We start from the raw sequence: 20,470 nt of genomic DNA, 5'->3' as shown, positions 1-20,470 counted from the left end.
GTGGCGTGCTTTGTTCGGAACATAGCTTTTCAACCCCGTAATTACGCTACACGGAGAACGATCGAAACCCGCCAAACTCAGAAAACCTGAAAGAAAATACCTCCGTAATCTCAAGCCATCCTGGTCCTCTCTTCCTCGATCGGCCTAGCTTGATGAAAAAAATCAAGCGGATGAAGAACTGACCAAGGCAGTTAAGTATCACACGAGGTTCTTTGACCTATATTTGGCCAACAAGAGTTGTTGGGTTGATGGGTTCACAAAGAAATAACTCTTAACTGATTGCGACTAGCTCAGATGATGCACTTCTAATAATGCAAAAACAGCTACAGGGTTGCCGTGAATGGAACCTTTTACTGGTCAATTAAAGAATTGGCTGCTGTTCATAAAATGCAGAAACACCGATTTGTTAATGAAGAAATATTTGTGAGAGCAGTTTTATAAGCCATCCAGTTTGTGTTTTGTTTTGGTCATCGTTTCGTTTCGTTCATTAGGGTGGGTTGACTTTGACTTTTAAGACCAAAAGAGCACCATGGTGCATTTCAGCTGGTTTGTCATTTTCATACCTTGATTTAACCTTTATCGCCTTTGTTCATGAACAAGCAAATACTTAATTGCTACGAATGAGTTCCATTTTGTGACGAAATGAGTTTCAAAAAGAGTCAAGCGAGGTTTCGTAGCATAAAACAATGCTCAGGATTCATTTATTCATTCTGAAACAATAGAACAAGCCTGAATTTTTTTCTTAGCTATCCACTTGTCCATCAATGCAACCCTGTTTGGTTGGTTGTTTTTGGCGGGAGTCAGTGAACTAAGAGCGGCAACATCTTTAAATTTGAATCTGATTGCTATTCCTTTCATTTTCAGATTGTGAGCGAAGCAGCGGCCTCTTGAACAAAGAAAAGAAAGGAAATGGATGCATCACCAGGCTCCACCTAGGGCTGTCTGTCTGACCCCTTACAAGAAATTAACCTCATTTAAGGGCGGAAAAAGAGTCAAAGCTCCAACAAACACTTGCACCAGTACTGAAGGCGACCCCCAGTTCAATTTGAGGCTTCTGGTAATTGGATTACGAGTTTCTGTTCAATCACCCACTTCAGCTCACCGAGTTGCAGCGAAGTTCAAGTCATTCAAGTAGATCTCTGGCTCGATCTCTTTCACCGAGTTCTCCCGAATTTGGCCATTTTCCCTGCACTAATGGCATGGCATCTCTTTGGGAGGGATGGAGATGGATTTGTGAGTAATTGGAAAGTAATTTCCAGCCTTGGTCCATGACTCTAGCCTTTTCACTTTTAGCAGAGGTAGATTGAAAATGCACGAATCAGAGCGACCCCGGAGATCTCCAGGATCTTGATTTGTCTTCTTTTAACTTCGGATTTCTCTCTCTATCTCTTTGCATGGGATAAAAATCACACTTTCTTGGATTCAGAGCTTATCAGCCATCGTGAAAGAAGCCAATCGCTTTTTAATAGGTCACGTTGATGGAGCAGCATTGAACCGATGCTGGCTAAATGACCTTATTTCTCTTCCATTCATACATGCATAATCCTTCTCGGATGGATGGGGTTGACAAAGCCTTTTTCCCCGAACAAAGGAACAAGGACAAACCAGGATAAAAAGAGCCAAAGCCTTCATATAAATCATGAACAGCTCCCCGGTGGGTCCTCTTCGTCCATTGAAGGTATTAACCTCACATAGTAATGCATGGACAGCAAAACTAATGGAGATGCTTATGTCTTTCTTTTTAAGCCTTTTCAAACAATGGTTAGTATTAGTACAGTGGAATCCGGATGTAGGAACCTCAAAAAAAATCCCGAATGAAGGTTCTTACATCAGAGTGTTCTTACAATGAAACTCTTTTATTTCTGGTGCATTATGATTCGGTACAGTAGTAGTGATTGATGGCTCTGGTGAGTGCACTAAGCAATGTTGATCTTCCCAAAAACTGTAATCTTCCCAAAAACTGTATTTCAGTATAAATAGAAGAAATATTTCTTTTTTTTTATGTTTGACCCCAAAATATTGCTTGATTTTTTTCAATTCTTGAATTTGTCGGATTATTTAGCTAACTTTTTAAATTGAACTACGTGACAAAATTCAACATTTCTAATTTTTCTTTGATTGCTTGAAGAGTAAAGCACAGATTTTGTAGAAAAAAATCCAACACATTTCTCCCAAAATGATTACTTTGTCTGAATTTTGCATCTTGGATTGGTTCTACTAGCCATCGAAATTTATCAAAAAAAATTAATCGGTCTCAAAAAAAATGTTGCCTATATCAAAAGATATCGAAGTTCTTACAACGAGATTTCACTACCTAACTCTTTAAGTTCTTATGTATGAGTTTTTCATTTTTCTGTTCAGTACTTGAGGGGAGTGTTCCAAAATAGCAGCAGACTCCTCGCCTCAAAAAAGTATCCCCGCCATATTCAGTAGTCTTCAGCCCATTCACCTCCACCTCTATCTCTAGTCTCTAGTCATATCATGGTGGCGTGTTCGTTCGTGGTGTACGTAAGTTGACCCCTATAATTCAGAAATCTGGAGTAGTTCTCCCAAGGACTTGACAGGTGAAAGTTGAGGATGAGAGGAAGTTTTGGGTTGCATGGAGGCCGTTCAAACGGTTTGTGCTTCAGACTCGGGGGGGTCAACAAGATCAAATGTGATGTTCTGTCAAGATGCGTTTGCGCTGTCTTCACACTCTCCGAAGACCAATTTGTGACTTCAATCTATTTTCTGCCCTGCAGAGAATTTTGCTTTTGGTTCTTTATTTGTTATCAAAATGTGTCAGTTTTGGAGATTGCTTTTTGCCGTTATCACTTAATGGGCCTTTTTCGATATGATTCAAGTCTTATTTCTTCCAAACACAAAGATCTTTTCCGAACTTAAGCGGAGAAACTTCGTTTCAGGTTTCAGGTCAAATTGAACATTAGTGTTTTGGCTTCCGTAGAACATCTCAATTATGTTTTCTCCAAATTTGGCGTCTCCAGGCTCACCAAATCATTCAGTTTCCCAAACGTGATCATCTTGTTCCTCTTTCTTTCGCATCTCCGGATTCTTGACGCATCGAATGATAAAATAGAACGAATTTACTATACGTATCCTCTGTACCTGTCAAAGCTCGAGCGCTAAAGCTTCTAATGGGATATTTGAAGCCATGAGGTGTAGTTGTACATAGTACACATGGATCGAGACAGCAATGGAGAAAAACATTGGTGAAATTATCTGCCAGTAACGCTTCTCTGGTTTTCAGGAATTTCCCCATGCATGCTTGGTCTGGTACAAAAGTGGGAAACGTAGAACAAAAGAAGATCTCCTGTGGTAGAGTTGGCATTGTGAATGGAATAAAATCTTGCCGTCATCATGACAAACGGTTTTGGATGTGCTTGAATGTCAATTGAGTCGTTAAAGAAGCCAATCAAGCAATTTACGGGCAAATCTTCACGACCTCCACAACATTGGTGCCCATTGTCATGGAAGTAGACTACATGTAATTCATGATTTGTATGGTTCTTCTTATCGCCATTGGATCGGTTCATTACGAGTGTAGACCTTGTGCGTATGTACGTATATACAATAGAGATTTGTGCCAGTTGGTTAAAAATTCGTATTTGTGCACAGGAGCCACGCCAGATTGAAAAATCGTGGAAATGAATGTCTGACTTTTTTCATTCTTCTGCGTGATCAGATTTAATGACTTTCTTGTGATTTTACACGCAAATTTCTGTCTTCCCCTTGCCTGGAACATTGGAAGCTCGAGCGAGGTGAGAAAGAAATAGGGAGTCCTTGATTGTCATTTGTTTGATCATTAAGCAATTGAACAATCCTTGCTTTGTAAGAGTCCATTTGAAAGGACATAAACCACTTGTCTAATTACCTTCGTTTCATAACACAGCCAAAGAGAGCAAAGAAGCCCTTCATAAATCATCTTCGTTCAATTCCATTGCACGGACAACTCCTCTTATGGACGTGTTCTGATTAATTATTAATAGACTTTGACAAAAAATGTTGTTTGTACGCGTATGACGAGCTGAAATTCGGGAAGCTTGCACTAACCGGTTTTCTACCCAATGCCTCGGTTCAGCTCTTTCACACATCCGAACGGTCAAACTTCTGCAATTTCTGCTCGACGTAAAAACAGCATATTTTGTTGGTGTCTAATTGTTAATGCAACCTTTTGCGGACAGGATGCAGCAGTATCCAGGTGGCTTATGAAAATGATCAAAGAGTTTGTTATCTATACAAAAAAACACATGTTCAGAAACATTATGCATAATGTTGGCATTCGTCTAAAGTACAGGGAACTTTATGCCTCCCAAATTATAGTTACTTATCATCAATCTGATCTTTGTCTGTCTCGCAGCAATTCTTCATTTGGGTGGCTTTGGTTCCAAAAGAGTGAACACAACTTACAGACTTGCACATTACTAGACTCATCTGAAGGAACGAGATTCCAAATTTGAAGTCATACAATCCTGTGAACCACATGCAAGTACTCTTGCAGTGTGTAGTAATGTGAGCCATATTTGCAGAGATAGAAGAGAGAGGTGTTTATCTGAACATTTCCAAAGCATATCCAATCACATTGTACTTGTACCCAATGAAGATTTGCAAGAGATGACAGCCCTTGTGTCATTGGGAATTTTATGCCTATTTCTAATGAAAAGTGAGTCTAAAAATGGTCGTCAAACGGATTCATCCGCTTACTGCAGCAATGTCAAAATAACTTTTCCCAGGGCTTTTTTTTCTTGTTTGTTATGGAGCTTAATAAACGATTGCTTGACTTTTTGTTTCAATTCTTGGGCATTGAAAGATTGAAGTAATACTTTTGCAAACGTATTCTATAATATAATTGTGCAAAAATAATGATTGGAGCCCCACCAACCAAAAATGTGGCAAATCAATTCTGGCCTTAGATCAAAAGGTATGTAGGTTAAAGAATCACTCCCATATTTGCATTCAACCAAGGCTACTTCAATCTTTTCTTCTGACACACTGAATGTATCTTAGCCAGCAATTAATACATTTCAAAAGAAGGGACTAAGCAAGTTGAAGGAATGTCAGTGATGTCCATTGAATAGGTAGTCCATTTTATAGGCCGTAATGAATGTATTGCGTAGGAGAGACTTAACCAGAGCGTTACATGTGCATTGTATATGCAGAGAACAGTTGAACATCGTTAGCTCAGCCGCCGTTCCTAATGAAAACAACACATGATTCAAAATAATTCAGTCAAGGAAGGAAAAACAATGTGGCTTCTTGAATTTTCAATGACCAAAATGAGAAGTTTCATGGGACTAACAAGCTTGAAATTGCAATGTGATTATGGGAACCAAACATTTTTGGACTTCTCTGAGTCCTTTGTTTATCCATCAAAATGTTCAAAAGATTTACTCCATTGAAATTTTGTTGGTCAATAACACAAATGTTCCCAGGCTCTTGTGTAGATTTACTCCATTGAAATTTTGTTGGTCAATAACACAAATGTTCCCAGGCTCTTGTGTTCTTTCCGAGGATTACAATACGCTAAAACTAGGCCTTGAGCAAGCTTAATGGATAACTAACTCATCGTAAATCCAACAATTGCATTTGGGCGTAATGGCTCTTGATGTTCAAGAAATGGATCGAGATTTAAGTGCAAGGGATTTGAGTTTCTCGATTACTTTGGGCGGTAAGATGATTTCCACTGAATGTGTTGTCGGATTAGCCGGTTCCTTTTTTTCTTTTTGACAGAGACGAGCAATTTCCTTTGGTTGCACAATGCCCAGTTCATCCAGAATTGATTGACTTGTTTGATGGCCAATCAAACAAACCCAAGCTCAAAGCTCGCCTCGCCTCTGTATATGAGTGCACTCTTACCACTATACACAATGCAGGCGATCAAAAGTCGTCTTGGGGCTCCACGCGGTGCTCATAAGGGTGTTTATCTTGCTCACTTTCTCCTACCTCACAGTCATGTGACGAGTCCAATCCCAGGAAAGAAAGTCTGATATTTGCTTGAAATGGCAAATGATACTGATCAGATTCAAACGGAGAGAAGCAGCACATCTTCAATAAATCAGCAAAATCTAGGTGTATGTTCAAGTCAACAAGAGATATTTTACCTTTTGGTTTCTTGGTTCCATTTTAAGCAGGTTTATGATAGCCTTTGATTGAAGAAATGAAACTTCGATTGCTAAATTGCGTAGATCATTGATCTAGGGGTTCCTTTTTAAATATCCAACGTGTCAGATTGAAGAGAGGTGAAAAAAATCCAGACTTTTTTGAGCAAATTCAAAACCGAGCAAGATTTCACGTGCTGATGGATGATTCTCGTTTTGATTGACCTTGGCGTGAGAATTGGGCAAATTGGCCTCAAACCCATAACTTTTTCACACGATGAGAACGTGTTTGCCCATCCATCTGTCAAATTTTCTCTCAAGACAGGCCAACCTCCTGCTAAGCCCCCTTAGGGTTTGAATTCAGTGCACTATTTATCGATACTGGAAAAATGCAATGCTTGAGGATTTGAAACGTTATCGTGAAGTGCCCCCCCCCCATCCCAACCATCTACAACCAGTTGGGGTTGGAGTTTTTATCCCTCGTTAAAACGGAAGAACCTGATGATATCAAGGATTACCAGTTGCATGAGTTCTGAGGCAAGGTTTCAAGTTCAAGCCTCTGTTATTAAAATCCATGGCCAATGGGGCCCCGTTAGAGATCGAGCAGACCTCGTAAACATACTAGGTTAGAACGAACGGAAGCTGCACAACCCTCTTTGCATCTGATCTTGGGAGTCAACTCGAATATGTGTTTTACACGTTTATGCTGATATTTCCCAGCTTGGGCCTCCAAACCATGCGTGTGGCAAGTAACCATGGTGCTAGGATTGCCAACACGGTCAAGGCTTGTGGGCCAATCTAGCGGTAAAGTTCAAAGGGGGGGGCTCAAATGTTCGCTAAGCGGGCGCAAAGAGCAAACGAAGGTGACCACAGGAAGGTGAAAAAACGGTGCATACGTGATGACCCCTATAGCCTGAGCTGTTTGCACGTAGGAAGGGGAAGGTATTGTAGTCACTGCAGCAGTAAGTGGTTGTGCCATGCTTGGATTAAGGGATTTTACTACTTGATCTGACGCACCAACGATGTTGGTTGTTCGTTAGGGTTTTTGTGAGAGTAAAGCAATCGCAATATTTGCCTTGAATTAGTTGGTGATGAACGGGTGCTCCATTCTTTTATGTGGCGTGAACCCTCTCACCACATCCTCACCTTATCGCCACAAATTTCATGAATGACTCTCAAAAGGTAATACACTTTGAAGGTCATGAAAAGGAAACCTTTGGAATAAAGTTCTAAGGGTAATATGTTTATTTGTGCGACTTAAGCCAAACCAAATCGAATCAATGGTGACTGTATTGCAAGGATTCCACACGAGATCGTTTTGTTCTATTCTAAGAGCAGCACCTATTATTCGAGACCGCTCCCTTTGATCAAGTACGGTACCACATTTTGCACAACTGGGAATACTTGCACTTTGGAAACGCCGTTCACTTTCATTATCCAGAAGTGGTACATCATGAAAACGCCTTCTTGGTAATCTTAGTGAGCTCTTGTAAACTTGTACAGGAAAGTTGTGCGTACATTTACAGCCTAAATGTGCTTCGCATTCCCATTTCTGTGCGTTATGAAATTGTCATTTCCCATGCATAAAAAAAAAAATGCATCCAATCACAAATTCACCATACTTTTGACGTTAAGATTTCCCAGTCGGTTCAAGAATTCGTCCATACCTCACAACTTCAATTGAAAAATTATATCGTTTGCAATGAATGTGCCAATTGCCCCGCTTGGTCCAGAGTACCTTTTACGGCCCAGCCTATTCCCCGGCTTTTAGTATTCCCTCAAAACACAATGATGCCTGAATGGTGGTGCTTTTTGGGATGGCGCGTAACACTTTCACATCCACCTTGCTCGATCGTCGACTAAAGTGTACGTACGTACTCTCGTAGTCACTCTCCTTGTCCGTCGAGGAGTGCCCTTCCCATTATTTCGAGCCCTTCGCCACCGTGGAAATCCTCAGCGCCGATCACGATGAGGATGAGGCGGAGAGCGACGATGAAGAGGAAGACCATTTCCATGCAGTTACCAGTTAGTCAGTCAAGAGCTAACGAGATCGGTGTACACATGTGCCTCATGTGTTCGTGCGAGTGCGTATGGAATGGAATGAAACCCTCACAAAGGAACTTTACCACTTCGTCAGAGGATTAAGTCATCTCGTCCCGAGCCTGGTGTTATTAGAAGGGAAAACTTCAGTTCATCATCCGAAGAGTGGTTAGTGTCCAAAACATATTCACCCAAGATTGGTGTGTTTTTGAGGGGAGCCTCGTGCTGAAGTGAAATCAAGTGTTCGTGCATGCACTGCACCCGCTCAAGAGTCAATTTAAGTGGTGGTTGAAATGGTGGTCTGACTGACTGGCTGACTGACTGAGGCACTTTTGAGGGTCTGTCGTAAGACGGGAAAAAGGAAAACTCATTTCGAGCCCATTGCCTGGGTTCAATTTGGAAGAACAAACGATTCATGAATATATATGCAAAGCGTGCATAAATCGAGCCTCTCGAGTTAGATTGGAATGTAAACCATGAATAGCTGGACCAGGAAGCTCCCAAGTTTGGACTTGTTCAAGAAGCTCCGGATCGGTGAGCAAAATTTTGCAGACCGATTCGATGGCGATGACAGCATAGTGCATTGGACCAAGAGAAGGCCTTCTCAGTCGTCGGTGGTTGAAGATGATAATTGTGCCGATGACTCGGACGATACCAACTCACTCGTGGATAACAATCTGTTTGGAATTGCGGGATTGGTCCTCTCCCAAAATGGATTGAGGCAAGAAGATGCTGTGTACGATCAAAGTGATAACTTAGCCCGTGATTGTCGAGAGTTCTACGAACGACGATTAGATGCTGCCGAGGAAGTCGCCAAGAATTGGGGCATCACTCCCCCGGATGGCACTCAATTCTCTTCTGTTTGTGATAGTTCCAGTTTTCGTTTGGGTGGAGGATGTGGGGGATCATTCCGCTCGGCTTGTTCAAGCGGATACTTTAGCCTAGTCTCTCATCCAGGGTCCGGAATCGAGCGGTTGCATGAGAAACTGAGTTCTCTAGTCGAAGAAGAAGCTCCTGAGAATGAGATGGAATTCCAATCTCCAGGATTGCCGTCTCCTTCACCCACGCATCCTCTTGATGATGTATCTTCAAGAGAAAGGATCGGAGTCACTGATTCCGAACGGAAATCTCAGAAAATATCCTCCTCCCTTGTCAACGAAGACGTCGAGAAGAGTATTGCCTCATCCCCAGCAATTGATTCCATCTCTTTCCAATCCATTGATTGTTCGACAACGTCAACTGTGGATTGCTCCTTAAGCACCACCACCACCACCAAAAGTGATGAAGATAATGACGAAGGCCTTGGAAGCATGAGAGACGACGAACGGGGAGAGGAGGCATCATCACGTGGTTCTTCAGAAGACCGATCATCAGCATCAGCATCGTCGTCGTCATCATCGTTATCATCAACAATACAAGATGGGGGTACCAATCTTGCCAAAAATGTAACGATATCGCAGATACATTCTAGCTCGGACGTCGAACCAGTGACGCATCCCGGGTCATCAAAATCAAATTCCCGCCCAAATTTTCTCAATGATCCATCATTCCTGCAAACGAAGCTTGATCTGCTTCGCACAGAGTTGTTGTCGCTCATCCATCTTGATAATGAGCTTTTCAAGCAGCTCCTCACCCTGAACGACACCATTGAGGAGATGAAAGAGGGATCCTCCACGGATTCGCCCTCCTCGTCGCCAATGTTGCCAAGGACTGATACTATTTCCGCAATCACATCCACGCCATTCACCAATTCCGTTTCAATGGTGGTAAATCAACCAGAAAGTGATTTAGACGAGCATGATCGAGATCATGACGGCAACAACGTCGACATTGAGAATGATGATCACGACCGTGCCGACGAGAATGGAAGCGATCAAGAGCAGGAGATAAACGATTTACTTGATGAGGCTTTAGACTTGACCTCTCTTTGCTCAACGGCCAGTACGCCCTCCTCAGTCAGATCATTATCGGTGCAACAAACCCAAGGATATTTGTTCAAGAAATCAGACTCATATCAGGAGGCCGATGAAACTGGAGACGACGATACCTCATCAAGCTCCTCTGTTTCATGGTCATCCATGTCACCCGGGTCCACTTTGAGTCGAGATCCAATGCCAAAGCCGATGTTCTTGAGCGATAGCGCACACACCGACCCGACTTCCTTGCCTCACATGGAGTCATTATCGTCATCGTCGGCGTCGTCGGACCCTATTCGATCGGTCATTCGATCACAATCGATCTTGCTCAGATCAGGGTTCCAAAGACAGAGGGTCTCATTTCCCGCCACTGGGAAGAACAAAAGAGGTCGAGGTAGTTGGGCCAATCCTCCGGTCAAGCGGGAACTACCCGTGCATGCCCTTTTGATCCCCAACCCTCTAAGGGAGTCAGACCAAGGGCCCAGTTCGCTCCCCGGATTTCACACCCTTCCCCCAGCAATCATAAAGGAAAGTCGTGAGAAAAAGCTGGCACTGAAAGCGAGCCATGAACATAAACCCTCCCCCGTGGTCGACAACAGCCAACTCCAGGATCCGGAACAGATCTCTCCTCTCCCTCCACCGAGTCCATTCGATAATGATGAGATCGATGTCCCCTCCTTCCACTTGAGAAACGCCACGGCCATTCGGCCAGGTGACGATCATAATGGTTGTAGAGACACTTGTTCCTCTGAGACGATTTCTTTGCCTCCGGCTTGGAAGCACGTGAAACAGAGCTCGTTTGATTCGGGTTTTATTCGAGGCCGATCGTCTGGATCGAATTCGAGTCGCCACTCAGCTGTCAGTGCTGGATCCTCCTACTCTTCTTCCTCAAGTTCATCGGAGGCAACGTCAGGGAGCAATCACAGTGATTCCATTTGATTACCCTGGAGACGGCGTCTGGTTTCTTTGGACTATTTTTTCTTGACTATCAGCGCACCGCTACCCTTCCTAGGAATATGATCTATTTTCTCTTTGTGAGGGATTTCACTTCCTCCTATCATTAATTAATCATTCCAACAAACCTGTCCCAAAAAAGGGGCCGTGGGTGGAGAGGAGGAACGAGAACTCTCGCGTTTACGCCCCTTTGAAGAAGCACGATTGGGCGCCGGTTCAAAAGTCATGAAAAATTCCCAGCCAAATAAATACCTGTTTTACCACATCCCCAGAGGTCTTTCGTGATCGCTAGAAATAATAAATGAGTCTAGATATCCATAACGTTGCTACCATTCATTTTTGGTGCGTAATTTATGACGCCATTCGTCTTTACCTTTCAAGGGCTTTGTTCAAAAGATCGGAGGGTTTCATCTTTAAAGAGGCCTTTTCTTCCTTTAGTGTTTCATGGCCATAAAATTTTGCCTTACATACTTCCATCCATTGGTTCTGACAATTGTAGACAGAGCCTAACCTCGGGACTCGATTTCGCCACTATAATTCAAAATTTATTTCAAGTCCGGTATCTCAGAATGAAAGTCGAAGGGATGCACCAAGCCCATTCATTTCTAAGCGTCTGGAGTTTTTCCACCTGTTATCTTCAGCCCATCTAAGTGCTCTTAAAACACCAACGCGTCATCTTAAAACCAGTCGTAACTCTTTATAGACTCCTTGAAATAACGCAATATGTCGCGATTAGCGACCAAATGACGACACTCAGTTATTGAATCAATATGGCCTTTTAACAAAAATGGTCGACTCACTTCACCTCACGTTAAAAGTCACTCAGAAATCCATTTTCTCAATGCAATCGCCCAAAAACTGCTAGCGGGAGGGTTTGCACACCCAAGAGTGTCCTTAAGAGCGACAAGCTGTTTTCTGGAGGTTGTCATTGGGTAAGAAATGGGACCGGGTCTTGAAATTCGGACGAGTCATCTTCGACGGATTTCTTTGACAGAGGTCATTATGGTTAGATCTGAAGCGACCGAGATCCTCCAGGGTTAAAAGAGGTGTATAACAATGGACGGCTTAAAAAAGAACTCTCGGGAAATGGTCAAGCCTTCAGTAGAATTTTCTCAAATTGCGGTTTCTAAATGTACTTCATCTGCTTCTGCTTCTTCCGTCGTTCAAGATGGGAGGCGATAAATGTGAGAACCTTAAATGCCACCCTCCTCAGACGAAATTGGTGTTCCATAAAGAACGTGTGAGTAGCACTTCTCCAGGGGCCTAATTGGCTGACTGATTCCCTGTGGATTCCAAACGACACCCCTAATTATGAACGTTCTTCGGCGATCCCGATGGTTATGACAAAGTTTCAAGTTCCTTGTCCAAATGTCTTTGTCTAACGAGGCTTTTGCTTTCCAGGACTGAAGGCCTGGCAATTTGACACGTGGTGCGTGTCATTGAGACTGCGAGCTTTCAGGAAGACTCTCAATTGTCATTTGAAGGTGGCCGTTTTTTGATCTGTGTTTGATGGTTTCACACTGGATGTGACTGCATATAGTACGTACAGTGCAGAAAAGCCCAGAGTACGGACAGTTTTTGTACTGTTCAAGCCTGAATCCGTCTTCTTCCCACGTGACGGTTGAACACTAATGGTCTGTTTTCATGGACCATCCTGTAGGATAAATCCTCATAAAAAGCCTCGCCTGTGCATAAGCAGCTAAACAAGCCCACTTTCACCCTTTAACAAAAAGATTTTACGACATAGTTCACATCGCAAAATCAAGCCTGAGCGACATTCTCAGTCTGCATTCAAAGAGAAATCCTATCCTGCCGACCTCCAGATCTCTTGTTACTTTCATATACAAAGTTGTCGTTTAATTTACTTGCCAGGTCTACGCTTGTTGCTATTAAAGCCGCCATTAAAGCATCAAAAGGTCGGAAGTTGTTTTGCCGAATTCCGTGTAAAACCATTGGAGAACTACTCGCTATAAGAAATTGACTCAATCATCGACTTCTTTGTTCTTCTTCCGGAATCGGATTTTTCACCACTTTTCTATTGTCACTAACAGGAAGACCTCTAATCCTGGCCGTGATTGACTATTTAGATTTCATAGTGAAACTCCAGGGGGTTATAACTAATTTAAGGCCATAAAAAAAGTGCAATGTTCAATTTGGAATCAGAATATTCAAACTCGCTGATAACATCCGGCATTTCTCAGACTAAGACCTGTCAACCAGGGATTCAGTGTTTAATCTGCCTTGGATATTGCGTAGGTTGACTTTGTCTCTTGGCCAACTTTGTCCATCCAGAAACTTGTCATCGTCAGTAGCGATCCAAATGAATCCTTGACATTTCCCCTCCGAGATCCCGTCAAGATCGGCTTAAACACTTCAAAACAACCAACCATTCACGTAATCCTTGCTTGTCATGCGTACCAATTGGAAATGAGGATTTTCAGTGACGTAATCCATCCAGGATACGGTTACACTATTAAGATATTGCAGATCAAACTGCATTCCCTCCCTTCAAAGGCTCCATCCACCTCTACCAAATGATTAATTCTGAAATTGATATGGCAGTTGATTTTTTGGCGTTTTTTTTTACACTTGACGAATTCATGTGGTTAGAAATAATCGGACCATGGGAGAACTGAGCAATATAATTCGATTTAGGCCGTTGAACAAATTAAAGTCCGGGTTTTTCTATTGTTTGTGGCATGCAACACGAGGATTAGTGACGTTGATTGGCGAAGAAGTGCCGCCACAAATGAGTTGTTTGGGTTTGTGCAACCGTTAAGAAATCAAAAATTAATGATAAAGCGATGATAGATGAAATCGAATATTTAAACGATTTTTCTCGATAAAACACATGAGAGTCGTAAATATCGTTTTAGAAACAAAAGAGGCCCTTTGTGAAGCACTGATCTTCGGTTTCAAGTTTTATTCGGCCAAGAAACAATGAAAATCCTCCTGCCTATTCACAGAGCTGCAAATAAATAGCCAATAAGATATTTAGCCCAAAAAGGCGTTTATTTGTCTGCTATCATTTTGGATGACATTTTTGAAAGTGAAAGCCAATAAAGAAACTATAAGTAGCAAAATTACAAGTAATATTCCGTTTTTGGAAAGAGCAATTGAATTTAAAAAAAAGAAGCAATTGAACAATGTTAGTGCACCCCATTAACGGATCCACCGTCCAGATTTAGAAACTGCACGCAAAAGAGCTCAGCGTTTTAGCAACTGGTCTGTCCGGGGTGCTCGAAAATGATACTTTTGGTGATTTTCTTTGATCCATAGGTTGACATGAAATCCGGAAATAAATAAAAAATTAAGGGACTTGAGAATCCCCGAGTCACGAATCTTATAAATTCTCCAGCACGATTTACACCATGCCCACGCGCTTATCCATAAACCACTGGACCATGGACGGACAGGGATGTTGGGATTGAGAAAATAAGATAGCTGGCTCATTCATTCCGTACCTTGTTGTAACTTTGGTGCACGGGTTCGATTAGGCTGAAAGTCAAATATATAGTTGTTGCGACCTGCAGTATGTCTCATTTGAAAAAAAAACAACCGCAAAAAAGTATCACGCTAGCAAAATTTTAAATTTTCTACCCAAAGCATTCCAGTCCATTTTCCAGAGGTTCTTGTCTGAAATTATCCGTAGAGCAGGTGCCAGGAGCTTCCACACTGTGACCGAAGAAAGCCATAAAGTTTCTTCCGCAAAGCCAAGGTTTCCAATTCAAATATGCTTAAAGTTATAAAAATGAACAGGTTATGCTTTGTCAATGGCCTGTGGTTTTACATTAGACAGCTTTCTCTTACTTTTCTCTTTATTGTTGCATTTAAAAGAGGCACTTGTGGGAAAACCAGAGTGATGGCGGAACCATCCTGGTTTTCAAATCTTTGTTCATTAATTAACGTGTGCGGTCAAAGTGGTAAAGGAAAAAAGCCCTTATTGCAAATATGAACGATTGTGCTGGTGTATAATTGATAATCGGTCATGCAATTGCTCAATGGGTAAACTTTCTTACGATGACAAAGCCTTTTCCAAAAGCACAATACTGGTTGAATGAAAAATATTGTAGCACAATAGGGGTTCACGTAAATAAGACTTTGCAAAATTGATGTTGATTTCGAGACAATGTTTATATTCGTTTCCGTTGTTTTGGTTCTACTCTATCTATACTTGTTTTTTCGTGCATCTTACCAATAATACAAATCAGGATACCGTAGTCGTTAAAAGAGAGAAAATACCCAGTTTCCATCTATTAAGAAGAATCCTCGGAGTCAAATTTTCTCTTGTAACACAAATGCGATAATTGCTCTCAATTAGAGGACCGAGATGAATCAGCACGATTCCAGCTAGAGGAATACCTTTAGGAATACCTAATCCTTGGCATCCTCGGGTTTATCCAACTGAGCCGTCTGTCGTCGATTCGGATCGAAGGTCCTTGATAGTGGCTGTTCTCGTTTGTTGAGAGTAACAAGTCATCAAATTCACATCATGTTGTCATAAGTCACGATTCACAGCGGCCTTGGTTAACTCTGTTCATTTGTCAATTTCTAGAGAGTGAGAAGAACGGATGACTAGGAGTCACTAATAGACTATATTATATTCAGGTGTCCAAGCAAGCTCTTGTTAGAGAAGTTGTGAGCTATTTTTAAGCAGATATAATGATCATAATTCATCCAGGCAGCATTCCCACAATTAAAACCGTTAGGTTGAGCACAACATACGAAGCAAGCTTCCCAAATTGAAACTACATTTACAGTTGCTGTGCGGGGATTTTGTCACTTTTCAATTTAGATCAAGACGTAGCAATATGAAACGTCCAGAAATGTCCATGCTGAAAAAAGAAGAAATTTCCTCTTATGATGCGGTACTTTTTCAATGTGTTGTTTAGGTTTGATTTGGTTCACCTACGTAACGCAAATCGTCTCTAGATGGACCGATAGATTTTCGTTTTTTTTTATAACATCTAATTTTGATAATCAAGTGCTTTTTGATATCTTCTTCATCCTTAGTGGGAATGGAATCCCCAGCAATTCAAGGTAATAGTAAATAACCATAGCTTATTCAACTTCATGTGATCTCTGATACACCAAGAAATTAGAGTTGACGATTGACTTCACAACCTAGTTTATAATTCAAGTTAGCAAATGCAATCAAAGAATTATCCCACAAACCATGTAGGGCTGGATGCGGTCTTTGATTTTGATAAAAAAAATAATCGCTTCAGCTATGGTGCTATGTACTGTGGTTAAAGACAAGGAAATTAGTTTAGATTGAGGAAAATTCATCTCAAACGGAATTCAGGTATCGATGCCCATTTCCATCAAAAAGCATCTTTAGAATGGTTTTTGTTCGGATTTGAGTTCGGTAGTTAAAGTACTCTTCTTTCGGTAAAACAATCGTCGGATAAATCATCCCTAATGATTAAACATAATAAACATATTTTTGCTCGGTCCTGCAGTTATTCGATTTCAAATTGCTTCTCAGGCTGCGGGTGTGGATTTTGGGTTTATTGGAATTTTCGAGTTGGAGAATCGAACAGATCTTCTCACACTTGAAACTTGCCCTAGCTGATAAATCAGGCCTAATCCCTAAATCCTTAGAAAAATGTACATGTGATCTAAATCTACTTAGGGCACAAATGTTTGTTACACTTATTGTGTTATAGACACTAAAAACTGCAATCACCCTAAGAGTTTGATTTTAGAATTGAGAACTGTCTTTATCCTTACCAATGCAAAACCAGCTTTTTCTTCTCCTTGAGCTTAGACAACGATTGAAAAAGGAAATATATCCCTGATCTTTTGGTTTTTCAATCATCAGTTCCTCATAGGTCATTCCTTTTTTTCCATTAGCATTGGGATTAGTCTGCTGAAACTTTCATCAGATCAGCATCATCACTGACTTATATCCCTAATTACTTTCACCTTGGTGGAGCAAGAGTGTAGCGAATGATGAAAGGATCCTCACTCTCTTTTGCCCTGTGGGCTTTGATATTACTTTAACGAACCGACTCGTTCACTTAACGCATGAATATCAGGCTCTTGATTGTAGCATGTACATGCATGTATATATGCATGCATGGATTATTACTTTGTCCCCCTATTGAGTCGCTTGACGAGAAAATCTGTTGGGAAAATCTGCCTAAGTGCCAAGAATTGTCAGACAAAAGATGACATTGAAGCGCTCCCATTCTTCCAAAGTCTCACTTTCCGGGATAAACATAATCACTCCCTTTGATAGTTGATATGTCTGCATGATGAGAAATTATTCGATTCATGTTGAATTTTAATCTCATTTATGTAAGTCAAGTTTTGTCTGGGCTCGTAATATGTGATGTCCAGAAATATTTGAGTTTCAGCCTCGTCTTTTTGAGTGACATTTTAGTCGTGTGCTTTACTCGGTTAGGTTTTTACACGGATTTCAAAACATTTCACTCATGGGTTTTTGGTCTACATCTCTTTGAACTTCGTATCGTGTAAGACTATTTGTATGATTTCCTGAAACAGTGTTGAAATTACTGAACATTTCAAAAAGTTCATATGTATCATTACACATCTTTACCGAAGCAGAAAGAAGATAACTAATAGATATCTTTACAATCTCACATCAGACAGAAGAATTGAGCTTTGATGCAGTTGATCCATTCCTTGACGTTGTTACTCAATCTTTATTCAACTCATGGTAATGTCAGTAAGTAACTGAAAGATACAAATGACCTATGAGTACCATAACAGTAGTAATGTACGAGTAAAGTCAGTTTAGCCGTAGCTAAGTGGTTAGGACAATATCCTAGCATTAGAAATTCCTGGTATAGTTCTCCACCACAACCTGTGACAAGAAAACCTTTAAACTTCCATGGGCGGAAGCGCTGACCCAAAGACTTCTAGAGATGTGGACTTCGAACGGAAAAAAAAATTCTTCTCGCCTAAACTGTTCACTTTACTCTAAATCAGCACTTCATACGACCACAAGATCTTGTTACTTTGATGAACTTGGCCAAATTTGAGCTCAAAACTATGCTTAGGGAACTCAGGATATGTCCAAAGTTATGTAGTAAACACTACATATAATTCGAATTTTCGGCCTGCTTTTGGTCAGCTACCTAAGTTTTGGACAACATAACTTTGAAACGACCCACTTAACAGGTAAATAATATGTAAATGACTTGCCTTTGAGTGAGGAAATCTACATTCCTTACTTTATTATTTCATTTCAAAAGGTGGTTCAGGGTTGCTATGACCAAGAGGAGGCCGATTTGGCGGGAAGCTCGTTCACAGTCCATATTTCTAGAAGTTCGTGACTAATCTGACTCTGGAATTCAGCATAGCATTGCGGAATTGTATTCGGAAAAGGGGATTATTGACTTGGCTGGTCGGACGAGAACCCCTTCTTTGAGCTGATCCTAGCACTCTCAATGCAAAATGTAAGAAATGTTGTAAAAGCAAATTGAAATCACTAAGAACCATGCAGTCTGCCAGTTTTCACCGCCATAAAACTGAATCAGATAGTCAGTACATAAATGGGCCCTCTCAATCACATACGTAAGTTGGCATTTTGCTCACACGTTTTCAGGCTCTCGTTAACTTGTAGAAGAAATAGTAAAGTCAGGAATAGGTCAAAATAGTTGCGGTTGGATACAAAGTTTACACGTTTCATTTGCCTTACCAATAGCATCTTGTCCATGACAAACAGAAAACTTTCCTTTTAACCCAAACGTTGCAGCAAAAAACACTGTTTATACATTATTTGTATGCATTAGTGTTGAGGCGAGCTCTAAATGGCTTTTGAATTGTTAATATCGGATAGTTTCTGGTAAGATATCTGTTCATGTCGATAACCCAACCTCCTGCATATGTAAGCTGATCTTTTCTTTTCCCCATTTTATCTGGTTATTACGGTTTCTACTTCGAGACGATATACAGGCTCACTTCCACGCTGTCCACGATATCCCAACAGTTTCCTAAAAAGAATAATTGAAACAAAATACCTCAATGAGTAAATCATTGTTTCATTAAGTTTGAACAATAATCCTCAACAAATCAATGGTTTGATTTACGACACCTTTGCCTACTTAAACTCAATTGATTCCCTTTGTGAAAAGATATGTTCTTGACTTTATTTGTGTTTAATCATAATTGATGTTTTGTTTTCGATTGTGTGCCCTCCTTGTTAAAATAAGAATCATTTAACAACAATCCAAGAAGTGTCAGCATTTTATTTCTAGACCTACGCTTTAATATTTTTCTTGAAATTTTTCATGTACTGTTGTAGAGTCATTAGGGCTGGACGGTAAACCACCCACTTATGGCAAGAGTGAAGTAAATCCTTGCGAGCAACTGAAGCGTAATTCCTATGAGATGTCGAATGAGAATAACAAAAAATTCTGTATCGTATTCAAACTCCTTATTATTTCGCTCTTTGTCGATCAATCCACTCATTCAGGGTTGTGCTCCCGATGACAATAAAATGAGATGCTTCATCGACTTTTATGGGGCGAATCGTCGAAGAATCAATCTGTAACGAGTGAATTAATTGCCTGTTTTGAAAATTGGACCGAGGCCCTTCTGGCCATTTCTGGGGCCCTATCTCACGTCTTACGATAGGCTAAGAAGGCGAGGAAGAATTGGGAAACTCCCAATTGATTAATTGACATTTGTGCTCGATCAAGCCTAGATCCAGGCTTCAGGTTTCATTGACAAATACGGATTTTGGGCTCTAGGAATGGGACTTCCAGCCTCATTATTCTTCTAAGGTCACAGACCGGTAGAGGAGCGAGAAATCAGAAGATGTTCAAATCAACTTCAATATTAGAGACAATTAACCGTGTCTTTATTTCAAAATTATCATTTTTTTTTCTTTATTTATTCACAAGCCTACCGAACGGCGCGGCAAGAAGAGTTCGAGACCAAGTTCGCAATCATACAGTACAAGTCTCTCAAGGCATCTCATCTCTTCTTGGAACCGAGCGTTATGAACGTGTCATGAATGGTTTCTATCTCAGCGATCAGAAATCTACCGAGTTACTCAGTTCCATCAGAGGGATGATTAGTGGATTGAAGGTGTTCGAGGAAATGAGACATACTCAGTTCATTGCCTTGATGCCTAATGATTCAGTCCCAACACTGAGGGTAATGGTTCCTTGTTGCTGGTAGTTAACCTAAGATCAGCCACGGACTTCTAGATATATGGACTGCGAACGAGCTTCCCGGCGAATCGGCCTGCTCTTGGTAATAAAATAAGAAACGTAGATCCCTTCAATTAATGGTAGGTCAATTTTATATCATTTACATGCAAAGTCGATCGTTTCAAAGTCATGTTGTCAAAAGCTTATGTCGCTGACCAAGAGCAGGCCGAAAATTCAAATTTTATGTAGTGTTTACTACATAACTTTGAACATGTCTCCTGAGTTCCCTAAGCATAGGTTTGGGCTCAAACTTGGCTGAGTTCATCTATTCAACAAG

The 20,470-nt window shown here is 41.0% G+C and overlaps 1 protein-coding gene and 1 long non-coding RNA gene across 2 annotated transcripts; both read left to right on the top strand.

Annotated features, from left to right (window-relative positions):
- The first annotated feature begins 51 nt into the window (after nucleotides 1-51).
- On the top strand, nucleotides 52-3,886 carry LOC131893502 (uncharacterized). Its single transcript, XR_009374704.1, has 4 exons — nucleotides 52-190; nucleotides 865-1,678; nucleotides 1,747-1,761; nucleotides 3,248-3,886. It is a non-coding gene; the product is annotated as an uncharacterized LOC131893502 (long non-coding RNA).
- A 4,124-nt stretch (nucleotides 3,887-8,010) lies between these two features.
- On the top strand, nucleotides 8,011-11,334 carry LOC131893239 (serine-rich adhesin for platelets-like). The gene has a single exon (XM_059243216.1). It carries the CDS (start codon nucleotides 8,612-8,614, stop codon nucleotides 10,988-10,990), a length of 2,379 nt encoding a protein of 792 aa, XP_059099199.1. The 5' UTR covers nucleotides 8,011-8,611; the 3' UTR covers nucleotides 10,991-11,334.
- The last annotated feature ends 9,136 nt before the right edge of the window (nucleotides 11,335-20,470 follow it).

The sequence above is a fragment of the Tigriopus californicus genome, chromosome 2 (genome assembly GCF_007210705.1).
Source record: "Tigriopus californicus strain San Diego chromosome 2, Tcal_SD_v2.1, whole genome shotgun sequence".
NCBI classification, from domain to species: Eukaryota; Metazoa; Arthropoda; class Copepoda; order Harpacticoida; family Harpacticidae; genus Tigriopus; species Tigriopus californicus.
Note: the sequence above shows the minus strand (reverse complement) of the source record. Positions and strands in the feature narration are given on the sequence as shown.

Excerpts from the sequence above, each read along its gene's own strand:
- LOC131893239 (XM_059243216.1), top strand. The coding sequence starts at position 8,612 with ATGAATAGCTGGACCAGGAAGCTCCCAAGTTTGGACTTGTTCAAGAAG.